Source organism: Bos indicus, chromosome 5 (genome assembly GCF_029378745.1).
Source record: "Bos indicus isolate NIAB-ARS_2022 breed Sahiwal x Tharparkar chromosome 5, NIAB-ARS_B.indTharparkar_mat_pri_1.0, whole genome shotgun sequence".
Taxonomy (NCBI): Eukaryota; Metazoa; Chordata; class Mammalia; order Artiodactyla; family Bovidae; genus Bos; species Bos indicus.
In genome coordinates, this window is record NC_091764.1 from 112,943,418 (window position 1) to 112,955,457 (window position 12,040).

The 12,040-nt window shown below is 47.0% G+C and overlaps 1 protein-coding gene and 1 non-coding gene across 5 annotated transcripts in view; both read right to left on the minus strand.

The window, feature by feature from the left end:
• Positions 1-3,580, minus strand: part of RANGAP1 (Ran GTPase activating protein 1) — a 28,730-nt gene extending 25,150 nt beyond the window's left edge. Inside the window, exons 1-2 of one of the 4 annotated variants that reach the window (XM_070790482.1) lie at positions 3,292-3,580; positions 1,696-1,896 (exon numbers count right to left, since the gene is read on the minus strand). Coding sequence is in view for 1 of the 4 variants with exons in the window: in XM_070790481.1 (XP_070646582.1) it covers positions 231-288 (58 nt within the window). In the remaining 3 variants the exon portion in view is untranslated. Of the gene's footprint in view, positions 1-230; positions 909-1,245; positions 1,472-1,695; positions 3,234-3,291 lie in introns of those variants that run through there. The other 3 variants (XM_019961871.2, XM_070790483.1, XM_070790481.1) reach the window with 3 other exon arrangements.
• A 1,930-nt stretch (positions 3,581-5,510) lies between these two features.
• Positions 5,511-5,617, minus strand: LOC139183392 (U6 spliceosomal RNA). Its single transcript, XR_011566980.1, has one exon. It is a non-coding gene; the product is annotated as a U6 spliceosomal RNA (small nuclear RNA).
• Between the last annotated feature and the right edge of the window lie 6,423 nt (positions 5,618-12,040).

Sequence of the window (12,040 nt, forward strand, 5' to 3'; positions counted from 1 at the left end):
AAAGAGGAATGGGTGATCAGGAAGAACAAGGTTATTTAGTGTCTCAGACAGTGATAAGAAAAAAAACAAACAGGAATAGGGGTAAGAAGCTTTGCTGTTTTCCTTTTTTCTTGGGAGGGGGGAATGGATTTAATCTAAAATAGAGTGGTGGTTGTTGTTCAGTTGCTTAGTCATGTCCAACTGTTTGCAACCCCATGGACTGCAGCACACCAGGGTTCCCTGTTCTTTACCATCTCCTGCAGCTTGCTCAAACTCATGTCCATTGAGTTGGTGATGCCATCCAACCATCTTGTCCTCTGTCGTCCCCTTCTCCTGCCTTCAATATTTCCCAGCATCGGGGTCCTTTCCAAGGGGTCAGTTCTTCATATTAGGTGGCCAAAGTACTGGGGCTTCAGCTTCAGCCCTCCCAATGAATTTTCAGGACTGATTTCCTTTAGGATTGACTGGTTTGATCTCCTTCCAATACAAGGGGACTCGCAAGAGTCTTAGAGAAGGTATTATTAAGAAAGAAACAAAGACTTGAAGGATACTGGGGACTGACCCACGCAGATATCTGGGGGAAGAACATTCTTGCAAAGGCTCTTGTGGGGGAAGGGGGGGGCGGTCAGAGGAAGTGCAAGGAGGCCAGTGGGGCTGGAACACAGAGAGAGAAGGAGAAAAGAGGTAAGAGATAAAGAGAATTAACAAGAGGCCCCAGTCACAAAGGCCATTTTAAGAACCGAAGCTTTTACTGTGAATGACAAAGGGAGCCACTGGAGGGTTTCTAGCAGAAGAGGAACTGTGATGTGACGTTATATTCTGACAGGATCACTCTATCTGCTGCGTGAGGCAGGGAATCTCAAAGCTGCTTCACGAATGAACGAGGGGATGAAACTGAGCATAAAACAGCCTGACACCGCCACCACCCCACTCCTTGTAATTCCAGTTTGGGACAATTTAAGGCTAGAAAAACGGTGGTGAGGCGTCCAGACGAAATAGGAACACAGAACTTCTCAGCTGGAAAAGTCCAGTACGCACACACACACACACCCCATCCTATCCACTATAAAGACTAGGCAACACACACACCGTTCACTGTAAAGTCTAGGCAACTGGACCACAGAGAGATGAACTGACTGGTCCAAGGTCTACAAAGGGCCAGCAGCGAAGTAAACACAAACATCTCCTCTCCCTCCCGAGCAGGAGCCTGGCACATTTGCCTCCGTGCACATCCACCGCTCCTGCCCAACGTCGGCAGAGACTCACGAGGGTCCCCGGGGATGAGGCTGCACCAGCCCAGGTCCTCGGCGGGTGTGGGCCTCTTGGGAGGCGGCGGCGGGAGAGCGACGTGCGAGTTCGGGCCGCGAATGACAGGCGGGGCCGCACCGGAGTCCCATCCGGGATCCCAGGCGGACGTTCACCGCCCTCGGATTGACACCGACGCGAACAGGGGACGCCGCTGCCGGCTGGGCGAGCCGGGTGGGCCTGATGCCCTCTCTTAAGCCTCAGCCTCGCCGCTTGGGAAAAGGGACAGCGCCCCTCCCGGCTTCCCAAACTCCCACCCGCTCGGCGCTCGGCGGTCGAGGGCACAGGGGATAAAAGCGGAGGGGGCATGCAGAAAGCGCCACACCTTCCTCGCCCGGTTCCAGGGCCGCGCCACCCCCGCCTGTATCCCCAGGCAGGTGACAAGGAAAGGAAAGGGATCCCCGACCCTACCGTACACAGGCTGCGCCGCCGCGTGGGGCGATCGGAGTGCGCGCGTGCGTCCGGCGGGCGCGGACGGATTTAGGGTCCGGGTCAGGTCAGGTCAGGTCGGGGTCGCCGCCTCCGATCCGGGGCTCCCGATGCTCAGCTCCACCGGTAGACGTCCGTCAGCTTTGCCCAAGCGCTTCTCGCCGCTCGCAACTCCGACACCACCTGCTCCCCGCACGGCGGCGGATGATGGCGGAGGGAGGTGGATTTTGAAAGCCGGCAGTTTCTTTCCTTCGATTTGATTTGTCGGAGGCCTGGTCCGGCTTCCCCTACCCCTGCGCGCGCGCGGCCTGTCGGGTATGGTAGTCCGCTTCTCCTGCGCGGGGAGCGGCTGGACGCCGCAGAGTCGCGCCCGCGAACTACCATTTCCATAATACCCGCGCGGCGTCCCAGGGCGCCTCCGCTAGGTCCCTCTGTGCCCTCCCTTTTGCGGCTTCTGGCTCTTTTTCCCGGAGGCCGCTGGGCGGCGTTGAACCGCGAACTCCCAGGGAGACTACAATTCCCTAAATGCCTTGAGGCCGGGCTGGCTCCGCCCTTCCGGAAAGGTTCAGGTTCACGTAACTTTATTGACAAAGGCTGGTGCTAACGGAGACTCGAAGCTCAATCTGTTCCGCAAGCTAAGAGGTGTCCATTTCCTAAAGGGAAAACCTCGCTTTTTTTTGTCCCATGAAATTGGAAGGACATTCGAGGACTTTCCCCAAAATAGCCACAAATTCCTTGATAATTAAAAGGAGGGGGGGAAATAGTAACTCTGTAGCAAAGAAACTCTACCACACCACCCTTAGCCATATTAACGTTCACATTAACGCTACACTGACGCTGACATCCATCGCACACCTCCCGCTGTGCTGAGGCCACAGCATCACCATCCAGTCCCCGCAACGCATAAAATTAATCTAATCGTGAGGGGCCATCGGACGTACCCAACTGAGGAACACGTTACGGAATAATGTGTCTGTACTCTTCCAAAAATGTCTGTGTCGTGAAAGACAAAAGCTGAGGAGCTGTTGCAGATAAAACGTGACTGAAAAGACACGATAATTAAATGCAACACGTAGTCCTGGATTGGATCCTGGGGTCGGGGTACAGAGAATTATTATAAAGGGCAATATTGAGACAGAAAAATTTGTATGTTAGATAGTAACATTGTAAAAAAAAAAAAAGATAATAGCATTGTTTCCATGTTAAACCTGTTGTTCCTTTTAAATTGTACCTGATTATGTAAGAGACTGCCTTTGTTCTTGGGAAATACATGCTGAAATAATTACAGGCATGATGTTGCAACCTAGTCTGGAATGGCTCAAAAAATGTATACATTCATATGTAGCGTTAGAGAATGCAAGTACAGCAAAATGTAAACAAGTGAATCTGGGTGAAGGGTCTGTGGGAGTTCTTTCAACATTTTTGCTACTTTTCTCTAGATTCGAATTTTTAAGTAACAGAACACAAGTAGCTATTTTCTTTTCACAAAGAACTCTTTAACCATTATGTAAATAAGGTGTTCATTATAAACACTTCAACCAACATAGAACAGGATAGAAACAGAAAAGTAAACCTTACCAGAGAAACTCCAGTTCCCAGAGATCAGCACTGGCAACACAGGCAGACTTCTTTCCAAAGTTACCTCTCACAACTCGGCCCACACACCCACTTACGCTTTCGCTTTACCTGCAATTCAGAGTTAAATGTCGTATGTGCCAGGTTCTTCCACATACAACTAAATTAATCTTTACAACCACAAAGGAAAAGGGCATCATTGCTACCCTTCCCAGCAGAGATGAGAAAACAGAAGCTCCAGACTCTAGTCCGAAGTGCTACTGAGTTGTGGATCCTCTGCCTTCTCCCTTTCCTCTTCTGCTGTAGAGCCCATATTAAATGCCACCTCCTCCAGGAGGCTTTCCTTGCCCTGGTGACTCCACCCTGAATGAATCAGCTTCCTGTGGGGCCCCTCAGCAAGCTTCAGAACCCTCACAGCTGTGGGTCTGAGAGCTTTTTCACAGAGTTAACATTCTACTTGGCAGCTTCCTCCTTCATCTGAAGAGCCTCTAGGCAGGTACTGTTTCTATCTGGGCAGCATTCTCTGGGGTCCTGGCCTGTCATAGGTACCTCAGTTCTGTTCAGTTTAGTTGTTCAGTCGTGTCCGATTCTTTGCGACCCATGAACCGCAGCACACCAGGCCTCCTTGTCCATCACCAACTCCCAAAGTTTACCCAAACTCTTGTCCATTGTCGGTGATGCCATCCAACCATCTCATCCTCTGTCATCCCCTTCTCCTCCTGCCCTCAATCTTTCCCAGCATCAGGGTCTTTTCCAATGAGTCAGTTCTTCACCTCAGGTGGCCAAAGTATTGGAGTTTCAGCTTCAACATCAGTCCTTCCAATGAACACCCAGGACTGATCTCCTTTAGGGTGGACTGGTTGGATCTCCTTGCAGTCCAAGGGACTCTCAAGAGTCTTCTCCAACACCACAGTTCAAAAGCATCGATTCTTCAGCACTCAGCTTTCTTTATAGTCCAACTCTCACATCCATACATGACCACTGGAAAAACCATACCCTTGACTAGATGAACCTTTGTTGGCAAAGTAATGTCTCTGCTTTTTAATATGCTGTCTAGGTTGGCCTTACTTTCCTTCCAAGGAGCAAGCATCTTTTAATTTCATAATCACTGCAATCACCATCTGCAGTGATTTGGGAGCCCAGAAAAATAAAGTCAGCTGCTGTTTCCACTGTTTCCCCATCTATTTGCCATGAAGTGATGGGCCCAGATGCCATGATCTTAGTTTCCTGAATGTTGAGCTTTAAGCCAACTTTTTCACTCTCCTCTTTCACTTTCATCAAGGGGCTTTTTAGTTTTTCTTCACTTTCTACCATAAGAGTGGTGTCATCTGCATATCTGAGGTTATTGATATTTCTCCCTGCAATCTTGATTCCAGCTTGTGCTTCTTCCAGCCCACAGGTTTCCTCATTTGAACTGGATTTCAGTCAGGGTCACAGGATGTTTCCTTAAAATGAATCATCATCTGAAAAGTCTGAGAAGCTTCCAGCTAGGCCTGATGTTATTCCTGAGCTGATTCTGGCTGCTGCTGCTGCTGCTGCTGCTGCTAAGTCGCTTCAGTCATGTCCGACTCTGTGCGACCCCATAGACAGCAGCCCACCAGGCTCCCCCGTCCGTGGGATTCTCCAGGCAAGAACACTGGAGTGGGGTGCCATTTCCTTCTCCAATGTATGAAAGTGAAAAGTGAAAGTGAAGTCGCTCAGTCGTGTCTGACTTAGCTACCCCATGGACTGCAGCCTTCCAGGCACCTCTGTCCATGGGATTTTCCAGGCAAGAGTACTGGAGTGGGTTGTCATTGCCTTCTCCAAATTCTGGCTAGGACTGATCAAATCAGTCTAAATTTTCCTTAGGATGACCCTAAGCCTCCCTCTTCTAGTTTTACTTTCTGAGACTCTTCTGATGGGGACCTCCCGAAGGGAAGAGAGAAGTGGGTGGCAGAACATCTGAGGTAATCTTCCCTGCCTCCTTGTCTGGGTGATGGATCACAGGGTTTTTTACAACTGCAAGTTTCTTAGCAGAAACTCAATGGCCTTCAAAGCCCAGGGGTAACAGGGTCCCATGGGGCCTGTGGAGAACCAATGGGTAGGTGTTCTGCTTGAAGGTGTTCACGTTCAAAGCTAAAAATCACAAATCCAGGCCCTTAGCAACACAGATTCTGTTTGTTACTCCTGAATCTAGATTCTATCCCAAACCCCTTTATTTTATTTTATTTTATTTTATTTTTTAAAATATGGAACGCTTCACGAATTTGCGTGTCATCCTTGCGCAGGGGCCATGCTAATCTTCTCTGTATCGTTCCAGTTTTAGTATATGTGCTGCCGAAGCGAGCACCCAAACCCCTTTAAAATGGGGAGACTACAGTTTAAAAGGGAGGAGGGGGTTTGCACACTGAGTCCAAATGTTAGGGGAAGCACACTGACTGAAATCGCCCACCCTGGCCAAGTACCTGAGTAACCATTTGCATGAGTTGTTTTAAGACAGGAGGTCCTGGTAAGGAACACGAAACTAACAGGCCACCACCAATGGGAAGAGTTCGGGAAAGGTCAAAAGGAGACACCATGTGTTCGACCACCTCCCAGAATCTTTCTTGCTGGCATCCATCTTGGCTGGGCGATGCGATGAGTGTGCCTTCAGGAAGGACTCTGAGTCAGAATCATTGGCTAAAGACAACCTGGAAACTAATCCCATCATCATAAAACCCGAGACTGCAAGAACGTGGCAGAACAGTCCTCCTAAGTGACCTTACCCTATTGCTCTCTGCCTGGGTGCCCCTTCCCAATAAAATCTCTTGCTTTGTCAGCGCATGTGTCTCCTTGGACAATTCATTTCCGAGTGTTAGACAAGAGCCCATTCTCGGGCCCTGGAAGGGGTCCCACTTCCTGCAACACAGAGTCTTGAAAAATCAGTGTTTCCAAGCAACTCATTTGTCATCTTCTTTCTCTCTTCCCCTCACTTTCTCCAACTCTCTCTTTCAGAGAGACTAGTCTGTTTGCCTGACCCTGAGAAAAGAAATGGAATGGACAGATGGAACCATCTTAGGCCATCCCTTGCCTCTTTTCTTTTGTTCTTCTTCTTCTTTTTTTAATATTTATTTGGAGGCACCGGGTCTTAATTGCAGCATGCAAGATCTTTAGTTGTGGCAATGCAAACTTTTAGTTTCCACATGCAAACTCTCAGTTCGTTGACCAAGGTTGAACCTGGGCCCCCTGAATTGGGAGCACCAAGTCTTAGCAACTGGACAACCAGGGAAGCCCCTGTTCTCTTTTCAGCAAATGGAGAACTAAAGCCCAGAGGTCAAATAACATAAATTACACAGTAATTTAGACAAGAAATAGTGGAAGCCAGATCTCTGGGGTTCTTTTTCATTACACATGCAAAATAAGTCACCTTTTGAGTGTGAGTTGGGAATAAGAGGAGAGTGGATGTTCCAGACCCCTTTCTCCATTGTGCAGCAGCTTTTATTGTCTGCTTTCTTTCTTTCTTTTTTTAATGTTTTGAAGAGAAAAAGCAGACTGCCTCTGATTAGTTTGGTTTTCTTGAACTGAATGTTTTAAATTCCATTCTGGTGCCTAAAAACAAACTTAATTGCCAATTTTGAATGGAATAAATAACACAATATTTATTCTGGTTTCCTGAAGAGCTACCAAGGCTGCAGACTTGCCATTTAGTCAGATCAAAAACAAATGCCTGAACTATGTCAGACACGTGAGGAATGCGGAGAGAAAGTCCCAAGAACCAACTGGGTGCTGGCCTTAGGTTCCTCCTGGAGAGAGGCAAGGGGGCCTGGCTTACCCACATTGCTGGAGAGTCTGCCCCCTCCCCCAGTGGGAGGGGATTACTACATTATTTGTTAAAGATAACTCAAACCAGGCTCCCCCCAGGTTCAAGCCCAGAGCTCCCTTAATGATTTCTTTTTAACCTCAATAAAAAAATGATACTCAAAAGAACTCATTCACTCCACAAATAGTTATCTACTGTGTGCAAGGCATTATTCCAGAATCCAGTGTTGAGTAAGATGGAAAACAGTGCCTGGGAGGAGCTTCAATTTGGGTCTAATGTGTATGAAGGGTTTCCTGGTATCCAATTCTTTTAGTAGATTATATCCCCTTTTAATAGTTCTTTTGTTTCAAAATGGAAATTATTTCATTTTTAAAATGAAAACTGATAGCAATTTAAAAAATTAGTATAAATGTAAAAGAGCACAGAGAAGAAAGTTAAAAATTACCTATTTTGTTTTTAACAAAAATATTACGTAGACTGATGGAGGGATGAATATATGATAAAACAAATACAGAAAAAGTTTAATAGTCAGAGCATAATATGGGCTTCCCTGGTGGCTCAGCAATAAAGAATCTGCCTGCAATTCAGGAGACTCGGGTTGTATCCCTGAGTTGGGAAGATTCCCTGGAGGAGAGCATGGAAACCCACTCCAGTATTCTTGCTGGGAAAATCCCATGGACAGAGGGGCCTGGAAGGTTACAGCCTAGGGGGTCGCCGAGTCGAAATGGCTGAGCAACTGAAGCAACTGCGCATGAATAGCATAACAGAGGGCTCTATAGTTCTTCCAGTTTTCCGTATGCTTGATCATTTTCAAGCATACTGGGGACAAATGTGAGCATGTTTTATCACCTGAATTTCATCCACTGTGTTATAACCTATCTCAGCTTCTGGGTTCATGGGTCCATCTTCATTTCTGAGAATTGGAATTCTATGGACTGTTTCCCAGAAGAATGTGTTATTTATTTAATCACACAGTACTTTGCATGCAGGAACTCAATCTTCATAGTAACCCTATGGGGAATGTTCTCATTACCCTCAACCTAAGCCTAAAATTGTGCACTTTATCTTCATGGTCTTTCCCTAACCCCGAGGTTAAGATCCCTTTCTGGAGGGCTGGGACCAGGGACTGTGCTGGAGCTGTGGGGAAAGGGGTTTACTTACAGTCCCAGGAGTGAGGCCTGGCAATGAATGTTTTTGAGTGAGTAAATGAACAGTGTATACATGATTGCAATTAAGGCTGCCCTTCTCTGGTGATCTAGTGGTTAAGAATCTGCCTTCCATTGCAGGGGATGCGGGCTTAATCCCTGGTTGGAGAACTAAGATCCCACATGCCACAGGGAAACTAAGCCTGTGTGCCACAACTAGAGAAGCCAGTGGTGGTGGTGGTTTAGTTGCTCAGTCGTGTCCGACTCTTGCGACCCCATGGACAGAGGAGCCTGGCAGGCTACAGTCCATGGGATTCTCCAGGCAAGAATATTGGAGTGGGTTGCCATTTCCTTCTGCAGGGGATCTTCCCAACCCAGGAATCGAACCCGGGTCTCCTGCATTATAGGCAGAGTCTGTAGCAACTGAGCTACAAGGGAAGCCCCCAGAGAAGCCAGTGGGCAACTGCAAAGATCCAGCACAGCGTGGAAAAAAAGAAAAAGATTGCCATGCACTCAGGCTTTTCCCAGGTGATAAGAAGGCATCCCTGAGGTCCAGCCCATGGCATGCCTAAGCTTGGAGCGGAAGGTGCTCACTGGAGAAGGGATAACTGAGTGATGTACCTGTCAGTTCCTCAAAGGTCAAGTGTCCACTTCCTATTCTCCAGCTACCCACTCCCATGACAGGCCCTTGGAGGTAATCAGTGATATGCATTCAGATTTAAGATAGTCACATCATGACATTCACATTCACATCTTACAGGTAGACAGCCCTGGCATTGAATTCTGTCTCTACCTCTTTCTTAGCTGTGTAACCTTAGTGAAGTGAAAGTGAAAGTCGCTCAGTTGTGTCCAACTCTTTGTGACTCCATGGACTATACACTCCATGGAATTCTCCAGGCCAGAATACTGGAGTGGGTAGCCTTTCCCTTCTCCAGGGGATCTTCCCAACCCAGGGATCGAACCCAGGTCTCCCACACTGCAGACAGATTCTTTACCAGCTGAACCACAAGGGAAGCCTGTGTGACCTTAACCAAGTCAATTAACTGCTTTGTGTCCGTTTCTTTACTGTGAAACAGGCAACAACTGCTTGATACCAAATTCTAGAGATGGCGGCAGCTGAGAGGAGATCCGATGTCCAGTTGAATTGCAACCTGAATGATGAATAGTCCTCTTTTAAGGATATGTGTTTTTCCACTGGCAGCCTGGGATGGTGGAATCACCACGTCACCAGGTAGTTCATTTGAGGCAAGATGCAGTAGTCCAGCTGACCTCAACAGCTTCAGTCATAAAACCGGACTGATAGTAACAGTGGAACCTAATCTGATAAATCTGTCAAGAATGTTTCACCATACATTGTACAGGGGATATGGGAACTAACATGGATTCACCCCCGTGGGCTGGGCACTGTTCTAAATATTTTACATGTATTATTTAAATGTAGTGTTTGAAACAAACTTTATGTTGATTGGGTTTTCTTATCTTTATGTTACCATTGAGGAGCCTGAGGCTTCAAGATTGCCTGGGGTCACATAACTAGCAAGCCCTGGAGCTAGGACTCCGACCAACCTTTGTCTACCTAAGGTTGCCTCAGTGACAGCTCCACTCTTCCACTTAGCCTCCCTAAATTGCCAGGCTCGGCCTATGGATACCTTTAACCTATGATCTTGGATTTCTTACAGGTGACCCAGCAGTGCTTGTCAGAAATACTAAATCAAAATCTCTGAGAGCTCCCTGGTGGCCTAGTGTTTAGGATTCTGGGCTTTCACTAACTGTGGCCCAGGTTGGGGAACTGAGATCCCGTAAGCCATGTAGCACGCCCCTCCTCTTCCAAAAAAAGAATCTCTGAGATAGCAGTGAGGTGGGGGGTGATTAGAGGTCTCCATTTTATTTCATTTAATTTTTTATTTTTGGCCATGAAGCTTGTGGGAATAAACTCGAGCCTCCTGCAGCGAAAGTGTGGAGTCTTAACCCCTGGACGGCCAAGGAATTCTCTAGAAGTCTTCATTTTAAACAAGCCACAACCCTCCTCTACCCCACCACAGTGAGCCTGCGTGGACGTGGCTTTTCCTTTCTGGACGTCCCCCTCATGCCAGAGACTGCCTTTCTGTTGTTGTTGTTAACCTCAGAGGAGTGAGGGGAGCGATGGCACCCACGGAAGGAAGGGCTGGAGAAATGCCGATGGTGCAGGTGTGCTTCCCCTACCCCTTTCCAAGGCTTCCTTGAGGTGGATAGTGAAAAGCACAGGAGGCCATCTAAAGCGTACAGACTCTGCAGTCAGACTTGCTGCCTTGGACAAGTCACTTAATCCTTAAGGGCCTAGATCTGATAAACAGAGTGCCTGATGAACTCTGAACGGAGGTTCGTGACATTGTACAGGGGACAGGGATCAAGACCATCCCCAAGAAAAAGAAATGCAAAAAAGCAAAATGGCTGCCTGAGGGGGCCTTACAAATAGCTGTGAAAAGAAGAGAAGTGAAAAGCAAAGGAGAAAAGGAAAGATATACCCATTTGAATGCAGAGTTCCAAAGAATAGCAAGGAGAGATAAGCAAGCCGTCCTCAGTGATCAATGCAAAGAAATAGAGGAAAATAATAGAATGGGAAAGACTAGAGATCTCTTCAAGAAAATTAGAAATACCAAGGGAACATTTCACGCAAAGATGGGCTTGATAAAGGACAAAAATGGTAGGGACCTAACAGAAGCAGAAGATATTAAGAAGAGGTGGCAAGAATACACAGAAAAGATCTTCACGACCTAGATAATCACGATGGTGTGATCACTTACCTAGAGCCAGACATCCTGGAATGTGAAGTCAAGTGGGCCTTAGGAAGCATCACTATGAACAAAGCTAGTGGAGGTGATGGAATTCCAGTTGAGCTATTTCAAATCCTGAAAGATGATGCTGTGAAAGTGCTGCACTCAATATGTCAGCAAATTTGGAAAACTCACCAGTGGCCACGGGACTGTAAAAGGTCAGTTTTCATTCCAACCCCAAAGAAAGGCAACGCCAAAGAATGCTCAAACTATTGCACAATTGCACTCATCTCACATGCTAGTAAACTAATGCTCAAAATTCTCCAAGCCAGGCTTCAGCAATACATGAACCGTGAACTTCCAGATGTTCAAGCTGGTTTTAGAAAAGGCAGAGGAACCAGAGATCAAATTGCCAACATCCACTGGATCATTGAAAAAGTGAGAGAGTTTCAGAAAAACATCTATTTCTGCTTTACTGACTATGCCAAAGCCTTTGACTGTGTGGATTACAATAAACTGTGGAAAATTCAGAAAGAGATGCGAATACCAGACCACCTGACCTGCCTCTTGAGAAACCTGTATGCAGGTCAAGAAGCAACAGTTAGAACTGGACATGGAACAACAGACTGGTTCCAAATACAAAAAGGAGTACATCAAGGCTGTATGTTGTCACCCTGCTTATTTAACTTATATGCAGAGTACATCATGAGAAATGCTGGGCTGGATGAAGCACAAGCTAGAATCAAGATTGCTGGGAGAAAAATCAATAACCTCGGATATGCAGATGACACCACCCTTATGACAGAAAGTGAAGAGGAGCTAAAGAGCCTCTTGATGAAAGTGAAAGAGGAGAGTGAAAAAGTTGGCTTAAAGCTCAACATTCAGGAAACTAAGATCATGGCATCTGGGCCCATCACTTCATGGCAAATAGATGGGGAAACAGTGGAAACAGCAGCTGACTTTATTTTTCTGGGCTCCCAAATCACTGCAGATGGTGATTGCAGCCATGAAATTAAAAGATGCTTGCTCCTTGGAAGGAAAGTTATGACCAATCTAGATAGCATATTAAAAAGCAG